Source organism: Chaetodon auriga, chromosome 5, assembly GCF_051107435.1.
Source record: "Chaetodon auriga isolate fChaAug3 chromosome 5, fChaAug3.hap1, whole genome shotgun sequence".
NCBI lineage: Eukaryota > Metazoa > Chordata > Actinopteri > Chaetodontiformes > Chaetodontidae > Chaetodon > Chaetodon auriga.
The window spans coordinates 28,730,261-28,751,598 of NC_135078.1; the positions used below are offsets into that span (position 1 = coordinate 28,730,261).

At 43.8% G+C, this 21,338-nt stretch overlaps 1 protein-coding gene across 1 annotated transcript; it reads left to right on the plus strand.

Annotated features, from left to right (window-relative positions):
* The first annotated feature begins 786 nt into the window (after window positions 1–786).
* Window positions 787–20,902, plus strand: LOC143321362 (protein mono-ADP-ribosyltransferase PARP14-like). The gene is made up of 23 exons (XM_076731665.1): window positions 787–1,021; window positions 1,875–1,957; window positions 2,889–2,916; window positions 3,384–3,446; window positions 3,875–4,045; window positions 5,053–5,178; window positions 6,092–6,193; window positions 6,906–9,087; window positions 10,466–10,663; window positions 10,889–10,964; window positions 11,194–11,430; window positions 11,844–12,065; window positions 12,729–12,843; window positions 13,003–13,152; window positions 13,780–13,842; window positions 14,504–14,689; window positions 15,592–15,795; window positions 16,451–16,569; window positions 16,763–16,998; window positions 17,084–17,355; window positions 18,256–18,395; window positions 19,084–19,258; window positions 19,455–20,902. The coding sequence occupies exons 1-23, from the start codon at window positions 838–840 to the stop codon at window positions 19,736–19,738; spliced, it is 5,616 nt and encodes a 1,871-aa protein (XP_076587780.1). The 5' UTR covers window positions 787–837; the 3' UTR covers window positions 19,739–20,902.
* The last annotated feature ends 436 nt before the right edge of the window (window positions 20,903–21,338 follow it).

The following is a 21,338-nucleotide window of genomic DNA, read 5'->3' on the forward strand; positions in this document are numbered from 1 at the left end:
ACCTCCACAGACCTCCTCCACAGACCTCCTCCACAGACGTGTTGAGGAGAAGTGGAGCGTGACTGGATGGGTTCTTCCTGAAGTCCACAATGATGCTTTTAAAACGTCATTGAAGAAAAGTGGAAATGTCTCTGTCTCTGTGTCTCTGTCCCTGTCTCTGTGTCTGTCTCTGTGTCCCTCTCTCTGTGTCTGTGTCTCTGTCTCTGTGTCTCTGTCTCTGTGTCTGTGTCTCTCTGTCCCTGTCTCTGTCTCTGTGTCTCTGTGTCTCTGTCTCTCTGTCTGTGTCTCTGTCTCTGTTTCTCTGTCTCTGTCTCTCTGTCCCTGTCTCTGTGTCTCTGTCTCTGTCTCCCTGCAGGCCAGCAGCCGTCCAGCTGTCCTCCTCTGTGTGATCATAATAAAATGGCTGCAGAAGTTAAAATACTCCAATAAACACTAAAAGTCTTAAAAACAAATGTGAAAAGTTTCTGTTCCTAAAAACGTTTTTTACTCGTCTGAGTTACCTGCTTTAAGTAAAACTTTCAATGCATCTGTTCTTAGTTTTATAAATACTTTTACTGAAGTGTGATCGAGCACGCGGACATGAAAGAACTCTTGAACGACAAAACTTCAGTCTGATGTGAATCAAACTGGTTTAACTGGTTGTTTCTGAATAATGAGCTCGTGGCTGTGGTCAGACCCAGGCTGAAGCCTCCTCGGGCTTCAGTGAGTCAGCTGATCTGAGCTCGCTTCCATTTTCGTGTCAGTTTAAGACGAAACGAAAGTGAAAAGAGCCGAAGTGAGAGCGCGCGCCGCCGCCTCTGCGCTCAGTGTGTCCGCGCGTTCGTACCGGGCGGCAGGATGGACGAGACCGAGTGTCCGCCGGTGGTCGTGGAGGGGGACTGGAGTCCGGTTCAGACCAAAACCCTGAAGAACAAACTGCAGCTGTACTTCCAGAGCAAGAAGAAGTCCAGCGGAGGAGACTGTCGGGTGGAGGCGGAGGACGGAGCCCGACGAGCCGCCGTTTACTTCCGATCAGAGGAGGGTGAGTCTGTCCGACGGCTGCCGGAAAAAACTCCTTTACACGGTTTATAAGGTCCTGGAGTTCCAAACAGGCCCACAAACAAAATGAGTTTAAACACGTTTGGATGAGAAATAAACATCCTGAGTTTTACTGAGACGGAAAGTTTCACTTCACGACAAAACTAAAGTGAAACTTTGGTGAATTTCTGTGAGAAAGTTTGAATCTCAGCTCAGACAGAAACTTATTTCATCAGCTGTGAGGTGGTCAGATGACTTCCCAGCATGCACTGCACCTCTGCAGCTTCTGGTTGTTGGGACGATGATTGACAGCAGGTGATTTTGGCCCCTACTCTAACCCACCAATCAGAGTGCACGGTGAGTGTGTTTGCACTCCCCAACGTTCAACTGTTTTCTTTTTCAGTCTGGAAACTACAAAAATTCATCAAATGTTCAAGCAGAACATAAGTTTTTATCTGAGAATTCAGGAGGAAATCACAGTTAAATGTAAAACACATGCAGATGTTTTAGACAACGTAAATGTCCAGCGCCTTCGGACAGAGCCAGGCTAGCTGTTTCCCCCTGTCTCCAGTCTTTATGCTAAGCTAAGCTAACCTAACCGGCTGTAGCTTCACATTTGTCTGACAGACGTGAGAGTGAGATCGATCTGAACATCTTCAGCGTGATCATTTATCAAACGCAGCGATAAAACACACAAGAATAAAAACTCAGTCAGAGCTGAAGGTGAAGGAAACACGTCTGGATCTGACCACCAAAATCACACCGTGAGGAAGACGATGAGCTGAAGGTGCTGCTGCTGGTCAGGGACTCTGTGGACTCGTGTTCTGTTCTGACCTCAGTGTTTGATGTGGTTCCAGTGAGAGAGCGAGTCCTCGCCAGGCAAAACCATGAGATCATCCTGGAGAACAAAACCGTCAAGTTACGTCTGACTTCTGCCTCAGTAAGTAGAAAACTGTTTCTCCATCGACACGTCCGACAGTCAGATTAACGGTCAGACTCTCATCTGATACTGATTGTAAGATGACGCTCGGAGGAGCTTTTAGGTCGTTCAGATCAGCTGCAGCGGAAACGTCCTGCAGGAAGGGAAACTGTCAGGGTGAGACGGGGGAGACAGAGAGGGGAGAGGGGTCCACACTGGAGAGGGGGGGAGGCCTTTTTATTCATTCTGGAAACAGCTGCACTCATTTGGTGACTGTTTGTTATATTTTACACACATTTCTTATTTTCCTAAAAAAAAAAAAAGTGATAGTGCTGCAGAGGGTTTAGCTTTTTTTATATAAATGAAATATAATGTTCACCCCCCCCCCCCCCGATAACCTTCCTACAGCCCCTGATTGTGTCCGAGTGGCTGGTTTAAAGGTTTAAAGTCGGTCGCCTCCTTTTCTTCTTTTTCTTCTTCTATGATTTCCGTGTAAACACATTCCTGGATGGTGACGGCAGCAGGAAGTTGGACTTTAACTCTCTGTTCTTCTTCTGTTGTTTTGGACTCTAATGATCAAGAGCATTTTTATTCACTGGTTTAAGGCAATGAAAATGGACGATAACACACGAAGAAAAAACTTTTAGAAAAATCTGATATTAAAAACTGGTCGACTTCCTGAAGCTAAAGGCTTTCATGGTGAAACTAAGTGCAGAGTTTTCTGAGTGAAGTTAAACATTGACTCTGAGCAGCTGTAAAATGGATGTTAATGAAAGCAGCACATCTTGAGTTTGCATGCAGACCAAATTCAAACAGACTGTTTTTATTAGACTATTTGCATCCATTGAAGCTGAGGCAGAAATCTCCTCCTGCTTTATTTCCCTGAACATTTCTGAACAGTTTGCATCGTTTCATTCTGTGGAATTAAAATTGTTTCTGCTTTACTTCTCAGAGTCCAGCGAGCAGCGACGACATCTCAGGTAAAACTGCTTCTTCTCCCTTTGGTCTTTTATGTCTCAGGGTCCTTTTTTAACGTCTTCCTGTCCGTGGCTCTGAGCTCGAAGCTCATTGGTTCCTACTGAAGACGTAAATGTTTAAAAACGCCTCACAGATTTTTAGTTTGATGGTTGAAAAGGTTCATTCATTTCCTAAAACGGCTGCTCGTGGTAGTTTTTACTGAACAAACAGCAGGAAATGGAGCATTTGTTGGGGACTATTTTCAGTGGCGGATTAATCCACATTTGGTGTTTTAGTGAGTGTTTCTGTGGCAGCTTTCTGTAAATCCTAAAACGCTGAACGCTAACTGTTTGCTCTGTGTTTGGTTTGCTGAGATGTTTCTCAGCAGCAGGATGTTTTAGTTCTGCTTCCTCAGACACTCTGGACTTTGTTCACGTGTGCAGATAATTAATCCAAATCTGATTTTCTTGATTCTTCATTTCACTGACAGATTCAAAGACTCTGACGTCAGAAGTTGAACTGGAAGATGGAGCTTCTGCAGACAACAAAGACGGTGTGTGAACAAAGAGATGATCCAGTAAACCTGTTTAAGTTTTCTATGATTTCATATTGTTATCAAACCTTGTGTTATTACACTTCAGTTTCTTTTAATCTTTCTGGTTTATTATTATTATTATTATTATTATTATTATTATTATTATTATTATTATTATTATTATTATTATTACCAAGGCAGTGTTATTTGTTATGGACAGTCTGTGAACTTTCCTGATAATTAGTCTTTTTATGTGGTTCTTTTCAAGAATCTTTCAAGAACATATTTAGAATTTTTTAGGAAAAAAGAGACCTGTGAACTCTCACTCACTCTTTTTTTTTATCTATTTTTCCAGTTTCTAACATTGACAGCAAATACAGACAAATTCCTCAGATGCACAGAATGAGGTTGAGGAGGTAAAGCAGGTTTTCTTCGTCTCTTCACAGATTCAGAGTCTGTTCAGAGCGCCGCTGTGGTGTTGGACAACATCATGGACATGTCCAGAGAGCTGTTATCCATGCTGGTGGAGAACATCTCGGGTTTGGACGAGAGCGACTACAGTCTGGAGATCATCTGGGAGACCAACAGAGCCGTGGTCACCTTTAACAGTCCTGCAGGTAGGAAAGACTCCAGTAAATATACAGATCCACATAACTGCTGTGAAGACCTGCAGGTCCAGACCACGTCTCTCTCGACATCAAGACCAGATCCTAAACGTTTCAGTCTAAAGTAAAGTAGAAGAAAGGTTTTAAGAGATATTCCACCCAGTTTTCCAGATTCATCAAACCCCACTTTAAACTTGATGATGATGCAATTTTTCAGATATTTTAGAGTTTAGATGGCAAATCTGCAAATGGACAGATTTTATCGCCCAGATCATCATGTACAGGTATTTTACTCTTTCTTGAAAAATGAAATGATGGTTACAAATCAAATTTTGGTGATTTGACAAAACAGTCTCACCACAAGGTCCATTTGATCCTGTTCTGGTTATCATATCACATGATCTACAGCAGCAGAGGAAGTCTGTTTCCTGCTGTGGTTTGTACACAGCTATCACAGTTGTGTATGGGGGGGGTGCAGGGAAGCAAGGGGTTGGACCCAAATGCAAGATTCTAGACCAGCAGGTCGAAAAACAAAAGGCAGGCAACAAAAACTGAGGAAGCAAGTTAAGACAAATCCAAGAACAAAGATCAAATAAAAAAACTAAAGAACAGACCAGAATAATACTGACGAGCACCAAAACAGACGACCTGAAGACCGAAAGAGGGAAAACACACGGACTAAATACACAAGAGGCCAATTAACGAAGGAAACACAGGTGATACAGAAAGCAGGTGAGAAAGCACACAGAAACAGGAAGTACAACAAAACATGACATATGAGGAGAGTAACCTACAAAGTAAAACAGGAAACAAACTGAACTCACCCCAAAGCAAAAGCTTCCTTTGAAACTGTTTCGTCTGAGAAGGAAAAGCACAGAACTGGAAGCAGAACTTTTAAAATGACGCCGAATCTACGTACAATAAATGAGGCACATTCATTATTTCATATTAAAACTCTTCTCTCTCGTTACCTGACGAGGCGCTTCAGTCTTGAAGGAGTAACCTGGAGTATTTTGCAGATGTGGAGAAGTTCCTCACCGTGAAACAGTCCAGCCAGAAGCTGCAGAGACACGGACTGACGGCTCGACCGCTGGAGGCAGCAAAGAGCGTCCGAGTGGAGAATCTTCCTCCGACTGTGATTAAAGGTACAAAACTGTCGAGTTAAGAGGAGATTCTGTGCCTTCAAACCCGACTGATGTTAAGTGTGTGTGACGTTAAACTTATACGAGCTTTGTGTTTCTCTGTGTATACTTTGAGAGAGTTGCTGTGTATTTGTTGGCGTTTCACTACAAAGTTTTCTTGTTTTGTTCTTCATATTTTACATTAACGTGGTTTTCAGATCTCACACACACACACACACACACACACACACTGAATCTTTCATTTTTCCGGCATGAAAACTGAGTCAGTAAAGTGAGTCAGTCGTGGTTGTTTGCGTTAGTTGGTGACTAGCGTGTTGCCAACTAACATTACCTCAGTATCAGCCATGTTTGTTGATGTTATCTTACTAACTTAGAAGAAGAAGAGAGGGCTACACGTGCACTCATAGAACTGGAGTTACATCCAGGAAACATTTTTTCTTTTTGCTGCACTGGTCTTTTCAGCAGATGCTGTGTAACCACATGAAATCAACCGTACCTGAAACAGCACTGAAAAATTACCTTTAAACAAGCAACATCTCTCCTTTAATCCACTGATCTGGTTAATCTACAAACTCACTGTAACTAATTTCCTTTAAACTCTTTTACTGAGTAAATAGTCCAGATGACACTGTTGATAATGAGGTTTGTCGGTTTTCCAGAATCCCAAATGAAAAATATCCCAAGAATTGCAAAGGTGGCATTTTTGTTCAAGATGAAATCTGACATTGTCCTCACATTCAAACTGTGAAGCTGTTTCACCTTGTTGGTCTGCAGTGAAAACGCGATGAGGCGATCACAGTCTGCAGAGTTAAGTGCAGCCTCTGGTTCCAGTGATCTGGGTTTTGCACTCAACTCTGTCTGTCTGCACCATTTATGCTGTTGAGGCTACAATTCTTCATTTCTGATTCCTTTCCAGACATGTTGGAGCTGTATTTTGAGAAGAAGTGGGCTCTGCCGGACGGTATCACCACCATCCCAGATGAACAGGCTGCGACTGTCACATTCAGTGACCCCAAAGGTTTTTCACTGAGCTTCACTGCTGATGCTTTAACTGTTATTTGTGAACGTGTGTTCTAACTTTAAAACTAAGAACATCTTCAAGACCAAACAATAAGAAATGTGCTATTTGGCCAAAAGTATGTGGACACACACACACACACACACACACACATTTCACCCAAATTTGATAGTCTGTGATGGCAGATCAATGGACATTAATCTGTTACTAAAACAACATCGACTCTTCGGGTGTCAACTCGATTTTCAACCTGCCTGCAGGGATTTGCTCCCATTCAGCAACTATTAGTATTAGTGAGTATTACTGAGGTTGGTCGATGATGTTGGGTGATCAGACCTGGCTCATAGTGTTCCAGTTCATCCAAAAGATGTTAGATGGGGTTGAGGTATATGCAGACCAGTCAAGTTCCTCCACAGCAAACTGAGAAATCTTTGTGCAGGAGGCCACTGCCAAGTTGAAACAGGAAAAGAACAAATACAAATGAAAACTGCTGTCATAATATGATTGCACACTGTAGCAGTTAGATTTCATTTCTTTGGAACTACTCAGGAAAAACAGACCTACACCTACACCATACACCTATCAGTGTATCCAGTGATGACTAATTCTGTTAGATTATTGTATAGATTATTATTATTTAAATGCCTTGTAGCTGCAAACAGAACAATCACTTACCAGAGCTCTCTCTTTCTTATTCCCTGTGTTGCTGCAGTTGTGGAAAGCATTTGCATAAAACAAGACTATGTGATGCAATCCATCGCTGTCAAGGTGTACCCGTACTATGAGTCCTTGGGCTCTGCCTTGTATGGCAAAGACCGACCAGTATGGAAGATGCCCAAGCCCGTCACAGAGAGAGTTCACCCTGTTATCTGGAAGTTCCTCCTGATGAAGAAACAGTTAAAAAGTATCAATGATCAGATGCGTCCTTACTTCTGCAGTGTGGACTTGAATGACCCTGACGTGAAACTCTGCCCTCACCCGAGCTTTCTGAGGCAGAAAGGCCTGACTGCAAAACAAGTAGACATGTGGGAGGGTACTGCCCAGGAGGCCTTCCGTCTACAAATGTCTCAGTACATGGCTTTTGAATGTACAGTGAACACACCTGCCTGGAAGGCTGCAGAGAAAGACGTCCGTTTGGCTGTCAGGGAAGAAGCCATTCTGGTGGTGGACGCATCCAGGGGGATTTTGACTGTGGCTGGCCAAGCTGACCGTATAAAACAAATAAAGGCTCCTGTGGAGAATATCGTCCTCAAAGCCATGAGTGATATTAAACGGAAAACGGATGCTGTCTCTGAGGAAATGATCTTGCCCAAGGCAATGTTCTATATCCTGAAGCAGGAAGGGTTGCAGAAAGCTGCACAAGACATTTCCCCTGGCATGAACCTGTCCTACAATGAAAGCACCCAGATGTTAACTATTACAGGACTCCCTGCAGAGGTTTTCAAGAGTAAGGCATGGATCTTGGAGAGGGAAAGGGGGATGAGTAAAAAATGGATGGATGTCCCTCCAGGTCTCTTGCAATTTCTCAAGACAGTGGATCCTATGGACATGTCGTGCGACCTGTTCACATCCCAAGGCATCAGTGCCATCTACAGCTTTGAGGGCAAAGGGGTTTTGCTGTTGGGGAGTTCTGACCGTGTCCTTGCTGAGGCAGAGGGTAAGATGAGGACTGTTTTGTGTCTGCAGACCCTGGCTGTCGAAGACCAGGAAGTTCTGAAACTTCGCAACTGGATGGACCTGAACCAAAAGCTGTTAGACACGTACAACTCCTCGAAGAAGAAAACAGTGTCCATTCAAATCCACCCAGAGAGAAGAGACAAAATAATCGTTGCCGGCTTCCTGATTCCAGTGAAAGAGGTCAGCCGCAATCTGAACGAATTTATTGTGAACTACTCACATGTCAAAGAAACCATTCGTGTCAAGTCCTGCGCTGTTGTTAAGTTTATTGACACGAAAAAAACCCAAGATTGGTCCAGTATTGCCAAAGCTAATGATGTGACAGTCCATTTTGATGAAGAGAGGCCAAAAATCTTCATTGCTGGGGCTCGTCTTCATGTCCAGAAAGCCAAATCCTGCTTTGAGGAACTGACAAGTGCTCTCTCCACTGACAACTTCATTGTGGACAAGCCTGGAGCTAAGAAGTTCTTCCTGTCTCAAGGAAGATTGTTTCTATCCACAATAATGTCAGAGTTGAGCTGTGTGGTGGTGCTTCGCCCAGAGAATCAAGAGGACGAGGAGGATGACAACGATGAGGAAGGAAATGGAATTTGTTATTGCAAAGTGCAGACCACCAATGGAGTTCTGGTTTCAGTGAGTAAGGCAGACATCTGTAGCTTTAGTGCTGATGCAGTGGTCAATGCAGCTAATGAGGAATTACAGCACATTGGCGGGCTGGCTCTAGCGCTGCTCAAGGATGCAGGACCAGAGCTGCAGAAAATCAGTGATGACTACATTACCAGAAATGGAAAACTACGGCCAGGTGACGCCATCGTAACGGGGGCATTTAACCTGCCTTTCAAGCACATCGTACATGCAGTCGGTCCACGGTTTTCTGATTATGACAAGAAAACATCAGTGTCGCGTCTGAAGCTTGCCGTTAAAGAAAGTCTGAGACAAGCAGAGATGGTCAACTGCTCCACCATTGCACTGCCCGCGATCAGCTCAGGTGTGTTTGGCTTTCCTGTTGACCTCTGTGCTGATACCATAGCTCAGGCAGTGCGGGAGCACTGCGACAGTCCAGGAAGTCTGAGATCGCTGACTGAGATTCACCTGGTGGACAATAATGATAAGACAGTGAGAGTCCTGGCCACAGCAGTCAACAAAGAGTTCAGTGACCTCGGACCTACCATGACAGTACCACAGCAGGCAGGAGGAAAAGGCACTGGAGCTTCAAGGTAAACTGAAGAAACACTTTGTACTCTAGTGAACTCTTAGTGTTGATTAGAACAAACTGTGAAGATTTAGCAATGAGCTAATATTAAATGAAACAGTTCAACATTCTATGAAATGTGCTCAGTTGGTTTTGGCCATGAGTAAGATGAGGAGATTGATACCAGTCTCATGATAAGTACAAACCTACACCCAGCATTGCTTATCTTAGCTTAGCATATAGATATAGCCTGGAAACATGGTGACACTGCTAGCATGGCTCTGTCAAAAGGTAAAAAATGCACTGGCAACTTAAAAAAAAATGGAAGTGTAAATACATCAGCTGTTTTCAAGGGTCATCTGCTAGAGATTCTGGGAGCTCACTGCTCTCAGCTAAGAAAGTCACACATAGAATTGCCTGTTAAGTACCAAAATGTCATTTTGACACTTAAAATTAAACAAAATTGAACATGTTAAGTTTAGTGAGCTTTAGAGGTGCTGATAGGTGAATTGTGTGTCTTTGGACAAAGCCAGGCAAGCTGTTTCTGCCTCAGTATTTTTGCTAAGCTAAGCTAACTGGCCGCTAACTTTAGTCATACATAAAAATGGGAATTGCAGAGCATTTTGGGATGGCTCTGCCATTTTTAGAGCATAGCGTACTTGCTGTTATCTGTCACCTTTCATCTGTCATCTGTCAGTTGTTCATCATTAGAAATGTATGAAGTTCACATGAAAGACAAATGTTAAAGTTAGCTAATAATAAGGGTAGGGTTAGCTAACGTTATGCTAACTGAATGCTAATCATGCATAATTAATCTTCCGTTAACTAGTACAATGAAACACAGAACGTTAGCCTGCCCGTGTGTCTGACTGCGACATTTCGTGTTTTGAACATTATTCAACGAGTGTTTTGTGTTAGTTCAGCAGGTGTTTTTGACACCTGCAGTAAACAGAGAGCAGGTGGCAGCACTCTTACTCTCGTATATAATGTTACAGTTATAACATTACAGTGACTGTCATTCTATGGAGCCTCACTGAGTAGCACATAATTTGTTACAGTCCCAACAACAAGTACAATGTCTTAATTTTAACTAATTTATCTCCCCATTTGTCTAAAGTGAGAAAATGTCAAAGCTGTAGACTCACATTTATTCTGTCTGTCATCCAGTACTCACAGCACCTCAACACTATCAAATTTTTTTGTTTATTGATTGTGTGATTGGTTATTGCAGTCCATGATACGTCAGCGTTCACCACCATATTGAAGTTGAAGTTTAACAGAGTTAAACCGAGCTGAACGGGTTGAGACTGCATAGTTAGATGGGTGGTGACGGTGTGCAGGTGACAGTTGCTATCCTCCACTAGACGGTCTGTTTTTATGTGTTTGCATCGTTCACTTCTCAGTGGATATCAGCGGGGTCGGGGTCGAGGTCGAGGTCAGAGCCAGGCGCCCAGAGGCCGTGGGGTTGGTGAAAGAGGAGGACGAGGTGGACGAGGCGGGGGGGGAGCTGAGGGGCCAGGACCTGCATTTTGGGGAGGTCAGCAAGGTAACAGGGGAGGTCAGAGCCCCAGGAGACACACCAGGCCTGGAAGGCATGAAGGGTAAGTTTCTTCTTTTTCTTACCATTCTTCTCTGTTGTGTGTTTCTTCTTCTGTCTTCTTAATAAGCATTTAAGACCACATTACTGGAGTCTGACATACTTCCATAACCTTCTCACTAATTTGCGTCTTGTTGAGTAAACAAACAAACAGACACAAACGTTGGATGCAGTAATGGTGACCAGACTCGCTGTGATGACTTCAGTTCTGTTCTCTGATTGGCTGTAGGCCGGCGAGGGTGGAGCAGACCACAGCTGAGGGTCTAAAGATTATCCTGTGGAAGGGAAACATTCAAGACCAGTCTGTGAGTACTGACCCCGTGCTGCCTTTAAGAGCCTCATCTGATTGACATTTGTACAATAAACTGCGGTTTTGTTCAGATGTTTGTATCTTAACTGTTAATGCTTCATTCTTACATGGAGGTTCCTACCACATCTTAATGAAAGCAACTCTGCCTTAAAGGGTAATTCCAGTTGTTATACTTGGATCTGTTGTCCTAATCTTGTGTACAATGCTGTGATTTTGGTCCGCAGACTGGCATCATTGTCAACACCATCTCAGAGAACATGAACCTGGACCAGGGAGCTGTCTCCAAAGCGATCCTGCAGGCAGCCGGACCCGGCCTGCAGGCGGCTGTCCAGTCTGAAGCCGGCGTGGCCTCGCTGCAGTATGGCGATGTCATCATTACCGACAGCTTCAACCTCACGTGCCAGAAGGTCTTTCATGCTGTTTGCCCTTTTTGGGATGACGGAGGTGGTCAGGCAGAGGAGGTGAGGACTGTTATTCAAAAACCTTTGAGATCATGACATTTGATTTTACAAAATACTCGTCTAGAGAAACTTCATGTCAGCTGAGTACAGTCGTGGATGAACTTAAAGGAACTGAAGATGTTGGTTTTCAGCATCAAATACTCACTGCAGAGGAGTCTGAGTTAAAGTGAAACCAGAAATTTGTAATTCTTTTCTAAAAGTCAGAAAACTGAAATTTGTAAAATACAATAACTTAAAATCCAGTTTGTTGTGTTTCAGTCCATATGTTTCATTTAGGACCATCATTTTTTGTGAAAAGGATCTTAATATTTTTGTTTATTGAATACTTTAAATGAACAAAGTTTCCTATAAACCCAGACTCCGTGCTGGTCTGCAGCTTGTTTTCTCTTACTTGTATCATCTTTTTGTGTCAGGGGTTAATATCCATCATCAAATATTGTCTGGAGGAGGCTGAGAAGCTTCAGATGTCGTCACTTTCCTTCCCGGCCATTGGCACAGGGAACCTGAGCTTCCCCAGAGACGTGGTGTCCAGAGTCCTGCTGAAGGAGATCCACTCGTACAGCCGCAGGCGAACTCCTCGCCATCTGAGAGAAGTGGCCATCATCGTACATCCAAGCGACGGCCAAACCGTGGATGTGAGTTTTCAGTCTATTGGAGAGAGCGACTGTGTTGAAGTCTTGTCCTGATGGTGACTTTCAAATAACCCTTTACTTAAACTTGAAAATCACTGATAAACATACAAAACATTCAAATATAGAAATAAACATTAAGAAAAGTATATAAATACACTTCATAAAAGATACAAAATACAACAAAGAATTCAATATGTATAGGTGTATTATGGATGGAGGAGAGCGTGCATGATGATACATTAGAGGGGATGAAGGAGTGAGGGATGGGGTGAGGGATGAAGGAGTGAGGGATGAAGGGATGAGGAGAGGGGGGTGAAGGAGTGAGGGATGGGTGGCAGAGTTTCATTTTTAGGCAGTCAGACCTCTGCAGACGTGTCATCCTCAGCTACAGGCTACATTAGCCACTGCTAGCATAACACACTGCAGCCTCCCACCCAACTGTTTACAGTGGAGTATCACTGTGGGTACTGTATGAGATCGGTTTTGACAAGGAGGAAGAAAAAGCGTCTTCTGGTTCTGCAGCATCAGTTTTAAACATTTTTTCAAACTGTTCATGGTGAATCTGATGCTGTAGGAGTGTGATGATAGATCTGCGGACGACTCTTCGAAGACATACGAGCAAAAGTCACCTGCAGTAACATAATATGCCAACATCTGGTTTGTCAGTGTTTCACCAGGGAGTTCAAAGGTCACACTGGTCTGAGAAACACCTCACAGGAAGCCCAAGAGTTTAATGAGTCATCAGCTGGGCAGTCAGTCAACCAATCACAACAGTCTTCAGGTAAGAAAGCTCCAACACCTTTAATCTAGACCTTCATCTCAGTGTGGACCAATGAGAGAACTCAAATCAAACAGAAGTCATGTGTCCCCAAAAATGGTGGAAACATGATTCTGTGTGTGTGTGTGTGTGTGTGTGTGTGTGTGTGTGTGTGTGTGTCAGCCTCCTGCAGTCGGGTGTCATCCCCCTCCCTCGGTGTATATCAGATGCAGATGGCTCAGCTCACCTTCGAGGTCTCATCTGGAGACATCACCAAAGAGTCCTGTGATGTCATCATCAACTCCTCCAATCAGGACTTTACCCTTAAATCAGGTGACTGTCCCTCGTGGGGACATAATAATATTAAAGGACGTCTCATGTTTTAACAGTTAAACTTTGACTGTTTTCTGAGTTGGTTTAGATGTTCAGTGATTTCTCCTCCAGTTCATTTCAGTGTAAAGACAGCAGATATTGGTCTGGCATGAGCCATAGCTTATATTGGCTAATGTTAGCATAGTTAGCCTGTTGACATGACCTCATGACGTGTCTACATGTGTTAATCTGGATGAGAACAGTTAAAGACAATCGTGGCTTTGATGCAGCTGACTCTGAAACTAATCACCACACAGTCGTAACTTTCCACTGAACACAGATGAAAAACAAAAGTCAGGATATTTCAAGTCAGATTTTCATTGACGTTTGATTGAAGCCTGATGACTCAACCTCTGACTGATGATTTGGGGAGTTAGTGAGAACGATATTTAATGTTGACATACAAACGAGAGCTTGTTTAACTGTTTTCAGTGTCAGTAAATCACAGCAGCGTCTGTCTTTGGTCCTCTGAAGTAACACCAGTGTCTCTATTTAACAGCTCTTCTATAACTCAGCTCAAGCTTTTGTCTGAACATCCCTTCTGACTTTCAGCAGCATCACTCATTGAACCTTTTTCTCGTCTCTCAGGTGTGTCAAAGGCAATTTTAGACAGCGCTGGATTAGCGGTTGAGCTGGAGTGCTCACAGATCGGTATGTAGCTGGAATTTGCCATTGAACCTGTTGGACACAGTTCAGGAAGCGTCCTCGTTGCCTTTCAGAAGTACATTTACTGCAGTCACTGAGAGAGAGATAACAACCGAACTTTGCCTTTTCACAGCCAGGCTAAGGACTTAATCCACTAAGAGAGAATTTTTCTACGTTACCATCAGCCTGAAACCTGCTGGTGTGACAGAAAAGCTTTATGAGTTAATGAAAATCAATGTAAAGGCTTTTTGTTTGTAGAACCACAAAATGTGACAGGAGAGAAAGAAAGTATGAAAACATAAACTCACTTAATTCAGAGTTTCCCAACCTGTCGCTGATGTTAGCCTTTAGCTAATGTGTGTGTGGAGTCCAGAGCTGCCAGCATGGCTGCAGACTCCGGGGGGTCAAGTCCAGCTGGACTGGTCTGACTGACTGGTCCCACTGGTCCCGGTATGTTACCTCTATGTTACCTTTATGATCACACCTCTTCCTCCTCCCAGATATTTAACACTGTCACAGAAAACATTTCTTTTCAGATTTAGTTTCAAAAATATGACTTTGCTGTTTAGAAATGTCCATGTTGTCTTCATCAAACATCTTCTGCATCTGTATTTAAAATCAGTGTTTTAGCAGCCCGCTGTGAGCGTTGTTTGGCTCCTCTCTGTAGTGACTTCTCCGGGTTACCAGCCTCGTCTGATGATCCTGACGTCGGCCGGGTCGCTGCCCAGCGGAAACATCATCCACGTCGTCGGCCAGAACGATCCTGCAAAGATCAAGGACCTGGTTCAGGCAGTGCTGAAGGTCTGCGAGGAGAACAAGTTCAGCTCGGTGGCCCTCCCGGCCCTGGGAACAGGTCTGCAAACAAAACCACAAATACGTCACAGTTTGACTGTTTATGTCTGAATCTAACCAAGAAGCTTTGTCTCATTTGAACTGTTTAAAGAGAATTCTTCTCCTGAAGATCATTTCACTGCTTCACTGGTTCACTGTGCAGCCATGTTGTTCGCACTTACAGTTAAACTCTGATTTGTTGGGTTTTATTCAGTCGTCTCACTGCATCAGAACAGACAGAGGATGAAGAAGATGAAGATGACAATGATGACAAAGAAGTCAGCTCTCAAAAACAAGAAAAGAAGCATTAAAATAATAATACTTAAAATGAGCAAAATTATCAGTAAAATTTCACCAAAATTTTCAAACATGTAAAAATATTTGGTCTTCATAGCACATTCGTCAGGATACAAAGAAATTCTGACTGAACAAAGCAGCTTTCTTCTTTTCAATGTCGATCAAACAGTTTTATAGTTCTGGAAATTCTGGTTTCAAACATTAATTCACTCAGAACAGGAACAAAATGTCAGTATGACGTTCAAATATCTTATTAAGATAATTAAGTGAAACGCTCGAACATAAAAACTGTTTGATAAGAAGGATCAAAATAAGCGCGTTTGATTCACGACATGTCTGAATTTTCTTGTTATAGCGTATTTGTTGATTAGATTTTGTATTGTTGAAGTAACTGGTGACTAAAGATAAATGTAGTGGAGCAGATGTTTAAAGCAGCAGGAAACTGAAATACTCGAGTGCCTCAATAATCCATCAGTGAGTCGTTTGTTCAACACGGTGGCTGTAATGAAAGCTGCAGCCTGCGGGGGGCACTAGTGGGGCACCATCAGATTTCACAGGCTGTACCGATCCTTGTCACCGTCATATCTTCATCGTCCTCATCATCAGCGGTCTTTGTGTGTGCGTCAGGTCAGGGGGGGGCCCAGCCGTCAGCGGTGGCAGACGCCATGGTGGAGGCGGTGGTGGATTTTGTGAGGAAGAGGCACCCGAGGTTTGTTCGCAGCGTGAAGATCCTGATCTTCCAGACGACCATGATGGCGGAGTTTCACAAGAGCATGAAGAAGAGGGAGGGAGAGCAGGTGGAGGAGAAGAGCGTCTTCACCAAGATCAAAGGTATCTGAACGATTCTCCAGCGACTGAACGTGTCGTCACGTTTCCTCGTTTCTTCTTGTTCACTGTGATCAAAGTGATTTCAGGAGTTCTGTCTGAAAGGTCAACGCTGGTGTCAAGTCTGTTTTTTTCTTCATGTCAACAAACCGAATGTTCACACTCAAACCAACATGAATCAATACTTTCTGACTTCCTGTCCGTGGCTCTCAGCTCCAAGCTCATTGGTTCCTACTGAAGACATATATGTTCCTCAAACAGCTGCTGACTGCAGCTTTTATCAGACAAACAGGAGGAAATAAAGCTTTTGTTTGGGACTATTTTCAGCAGCGGATGAATCCACATTTGTTGCTGCAGTGAGTGTTTGTGGCAGCAGGACGGTGTGTCTGAATGAGTCAGAATAAACTACAGTGTGTGTGTGTTCATGGTGATGAAGGAACAACAGTGAGGCTCACTGATGCCTTTTTACATGGAGGTCAATGGCTCAGAGGAGGAAGATCTATGAGCTGTGATTCACCATCAGAACAATGAGATAAGACACAGACTCTCAGCAGACTCCAATCAAACCACTGCACTGTTTGAGCGTCAGTCTGCACCATCGCTGCTGTAGGAGTTTGTCTTGCTGTAACACCACAGCCTGTGCTCCTCCATGTCCTTTCAGACACCATCACTTCCTTATTCACGGGATCTGCGGAGGAGCGACAGAGCGCCGACAGCTTGGTTCTGGAGAGGGAGGAGTTTGAGCCCACGGTGTTTCAGCTGTGTGCCAACAACGACAAGGTTAGCATGCATCTCCTCACTCAAAGGATCTCAGCAACAAAAACCGATGGAAAAGAATTTGGCTTTTATCAGTGTTTCACCGGACTGTGTTTTTGTTTCATATGATAAATGACTGTTCGGTATTCACTGAATCAGGATAAGTATGTGAAAGTGTTCTTGTTTGTAACTGAACTCCGTTTCCCCTCCACTGCAGACTGTGAGTCAGGTGAAGAAAAGGATCGAGGAGCTGATTGTGACTGAGCAGGCGGTGACGACCATCACCGACCCGTATATCAGCTACCTGTCGCGCGATGACGTGGAGCAGCTGGGGGCCCTGCAGAGGAAGCTGACAGTTAGCATCCGCCTGGACAAAGGGCTGGAGGACCAGGAGCCCAAAATCCACCTGGAGGGTCTGACCAGAGATGTGTACAGCGCGGAGAGTGCGGTCAGGTGAGCACATTCATTCATGGTGGAGAAAAGCTTCAGTCCAGAGTGTCAGCATGTTCCTTTAAATGTGTTCTCTGCCGACCATCAGGGACATCATCCGGAAGGTGGAGAGGACGGAGAACGTGAGGAGCAAGGCCTTGCTGGTGAGCAGACTGGTAAAATGGCAGTTTCAGCACAGCAATGGGAGGATGCAGGCCTTTGACATTTACACCAACCTAAACCTGGAGGAGGCTCTGGAGAGGAAACAGAGTGTGCAGATTAAGATCAACAATCAAGTGTACGATGCTGATGTCACATTGCGAACAGCAGTTTCCGTGGATGGGAGTAAAAAGCTGGAGCTACTCAGAGAAGACCTGAAAGGTGGGTGATGTCCAGTAGTGCCTGACTCCCAGTCCATAAAGTGTGAGGTCAAAGCTGTCCCACAGTCGTTAAGACATTGGAACTGTTTCAATAAATGACTCTTTGTGGACACAGAACATAATTAACCTCAAAGTGAACATTTAAACCATCACTAAACACTTCTGCTGTGAACACTGAAAACTTTGTCCAGGAGGAAAACAGACTCTGTGGTGAAACTTTCATTAAGCTTTGTTGAGAGAGGGACAGAAACGCAATCACAGTAACAGTGACAATAATACACTCTTAACTATATGTAGGATATATTTATGTATGGGATATATGTACATATTGGTAATAGATAGTATATGTACGTAATACAGCACTATGGATGTAATAATAATGGAAGTATGACTAACAGTAGCAGCGGTTGCAGTGGATGTCAGGCAGGGCCATAGCTGGAGATGTTACTGTAATCCATAATTCAGGTTCAGCCACTATCCATGGGAACCTGTGAGATGACAAAGCACAGAGACTCTGGGGAAGAAGGTTAGTTAGTAACACGCCATGAAAGCATGCAGGTGGAGAGGGAGAGAAGGACAGAGGAGCTTGGTGTGTCTTTGGAGGTCCCCCAGCAGTCCAATCCTAGAGCAGCATAACTAAAGGCTGGTCCAAGGCAAGCATGAGCCAGCCCTAACTATAAGCCTTATAAAAAGGAAAGTTTTAATTGATGCTTTACATGTACAAAGATTATTTCTTACATCATGTCTAAACCAAGACTGTCAGCTAACACAGTCTGAACCTAAACAAAGTAGATTTGATGACGTACATTCAGCCACTTTATTAACGATAGAATACTTCATTTTTGCTTTTGTTTGCACATTCGTTGAAGTTGATCGAAGACTCTTCTCAATCTCTTTTCAGGTGACACTGCTCTGCCGTCACACTGGGATGACATGAAAGGCGACTTCCTCAAGCTGTTTCCTCTGACTGCAGGATCCAACGAATACAACGACGTGGTGACCGAAATCCAGAAGACTGGCCTGACTCCAACCATCGTCAGTGTATGTTCAGTAATCACAAGAGTGCGTTCAAACAACACGAGGGTCAGTGCCGGTGTGGGCATGTAGTTTCAGGTGCAGGTGAGATGAAGAAACGTGATCCAGGACGTTCAGTTTGAGCCACAGATCCATGAACGGACTGGTCTCATTCAGATTCAGAGAGAGATTGTCATGCAGAGATAAAGTCCTTCTCAACGTGCCTCAGGTTTAACTTTATGGCCTCATACAACCCTCAGAATGACCTCAAAGTCACACAATCGGGCAATATATTGATTTAATATTGCACCACGATGAGACTGTGGAGGATACTTCCTGATTATTGCTATCAGGGCTGGAAATTCAGTCTTTGCCATATTTCTTCAGTTTAGTTCAGTGATTCTCAACTGGTGGGTTTTCAGTGGGTGCGGGCCTTTGCCTGATGTGTTAGTCTGTACGGGAGAACAAACCGCTTTCAACAAAAAGATGTTAGTCGTATACAACATGGGACCATGCTGTTATTCTGTTTATTCATGACTTTCACTAAAAGTAAATCCCTGTTGTTGTCTGTGGCATGAAACTGGCTCGTTCTTCCAGCTCAGAATGTGTTTCTGCCTTGTAGTAACAGGCAGTCGCAGCTAAGACAAGCCTTCCTGCTGGAAACGGAGCTGGCCGATGGATTGAATAATGTGTTGTGTTGTAACTGTGTTGGCAGATCGAACGCGTCCAAAATGCGACACTGTGGCAGAACTACCAGCTGATGAAGAAAGAGCTGGAGATGAAGAACAAACACACAAACAATGAAAGGGTGTTGTTCCACGGCACCGAAGCCAAGTCCATCGACCTCATCAACAAGCAAGGCTTCAACCGCAGCTACGCAGGAGCACACGGTAACCAAACCCAGCACGTCGCAAAGCAACTTGAGAACACGATGTAGGACTGCATGATAAGAAAACACTCGTTTCATAAAGGAATGACTCACGAACCTGTGGAAAAGAACCAGACGTTCTGTTTCTGGATCTCGTAGCTTTGCTGTTTTCTACCTGAATGGCCTGATTGCTGTGTTGTTTGTCTGTTGTTTTGTAGCTGCGATGTACGGAAACGGCTCTTACTTTGCTGTGGACCCCATCTACTCGGCGCAGGGCTACGCCACCCCCGATGCCAGAGGACACAAGCGCATGTACCTGGCAAGGGTCCTGGTCGGGGACTTCACCCAGGGAAGAGCAGGCATGATCACGCCTCCCTCCAGGAGCTCGCAGAGCGCTGCAGACCTGTACGACAGTGTTGTGGATAAAGCTGCCAACCCAACCATGTTCATCGTCTTCAAGGACATCCAGGCGTACCCAGAATACCTCATCACCTTCAGATGAAGCCCTCTGAGCAAATCTCTCATTAAAAAATGCCTCTATTACATGTGTTATAGTGTAATAATAAGTGAAATTCTAATAATATCGTATATGGAAGGTTCTTTAAGCTGCTGTTCAGGTTCAGGTTTTCTGCCATTTTCTTGATTTATTTTCCAAACCTTCAGTCTCACATTGTTTCAGATTTAAGACGGAAAATGTCTGAATGAAAACAGTAAAGCATGAACATGTTTTTTGTTAGTGGACATTCAGTTGATTAAAGGTTCACTGTAACAACTGGGGAAATTCTCATCAGCTGTTGTGTTTAGAGTCAGATTACAGTTCAAGGCAGGTGCCAGTTTCTGTGGCGTTCAGGTGTAACGTGCCACCGCCTGTGGTTTATATGAGGGGCGTGGTTAAGTTAGTCGCATTCACATTTGATCGGACAGATGTCTGTTTCACTGACTTTGAGGGTCTCTTTGACAAACAGGACGTTCCAGCAGCGATGGCAGGTTTAGAACAGCCCAGTGGTGTTTTAGACCTGAGACGGATCTGTGGCATCACCTGTGGTGTTTTAGCCACGCTAGCACCAGGTGTCGCTCTTCAGGTCCGTCCAGATTTTAACATTTCAGCAGCCAATGGATGGACTGAAAGTCAACACAAACGTTCATGTTCTCAGAGGAAGAACTTTAACGACGATTTTCTCAGGCAATGCTGTGAGCTTCACTTCCCTGAAATGAGGATTTGTAACTTCAGTACTTTATCACCTAAAACCTGCAAAATGACTTTTCCCATCAGCCTGAACTTGAGTTTGAGGACTAAAGTTAGCATGCTAACATGCTAAAATGGTGAACATAGAAAACATTCAACCTGCTCAGCATCAGCATGTTAGCACACAGACGTTAGCATTTAGCTCAAAGTTCACTGTGTCTGAACAGTTTTCTCTGATATGCTGACGACAGCTGACAGTATTTGAAGGACAGTTGGCGGCTGAATGTGCGTTTGATGGACTGAGTGGAAACACTAACTCTACTGAAACAAACAGCTAAAACACTGAAATCTCAATGTCCCAGTTTCAACTACAGCTGGTTTCCTCTCCGGTGAATGACCTTTAAATTTTTATTAATTACCGTTAATTAATGTTAAGTGTTGATGTTTTTTTGAAAACTTTAATTAAAGTCTCCTCCAGTCAAACCTGTTTGCTTCTTCTTCTTCCTGCAGTAGAATGTTTGAGCAGAATGATGAAGTCCGACTCCAGAGCGACGTTTCTCTGAGCTCACTGAACGTCCGACTTGAAGTTTGGAAGCTGATCCTGGTTCAGTATTGAACTTAGAGAGACTGGAAGTGGACAAACACTGAGGATGGAAGTTTTAATGAGGGTGAAAGTTCCAGTTTAAGGATTTTAATGTCGAGATTTGTTTTTCCAGCAAAAACCATCTCAGGCTCAGTTTTTATGTACGTTTTAATGCGCCGAGTCAACCTTTAAGTAATTCCATAAACATAGTTCCTCCCTGAAACTGATGGCAGTGATTACTTCAATGACACCGTTCAGTTTCAGTATGAGATGAAGGTTTGTTCATCGATCCATTTGTTCTGCACCAAACGTCGGAAATTACACACAAACTTC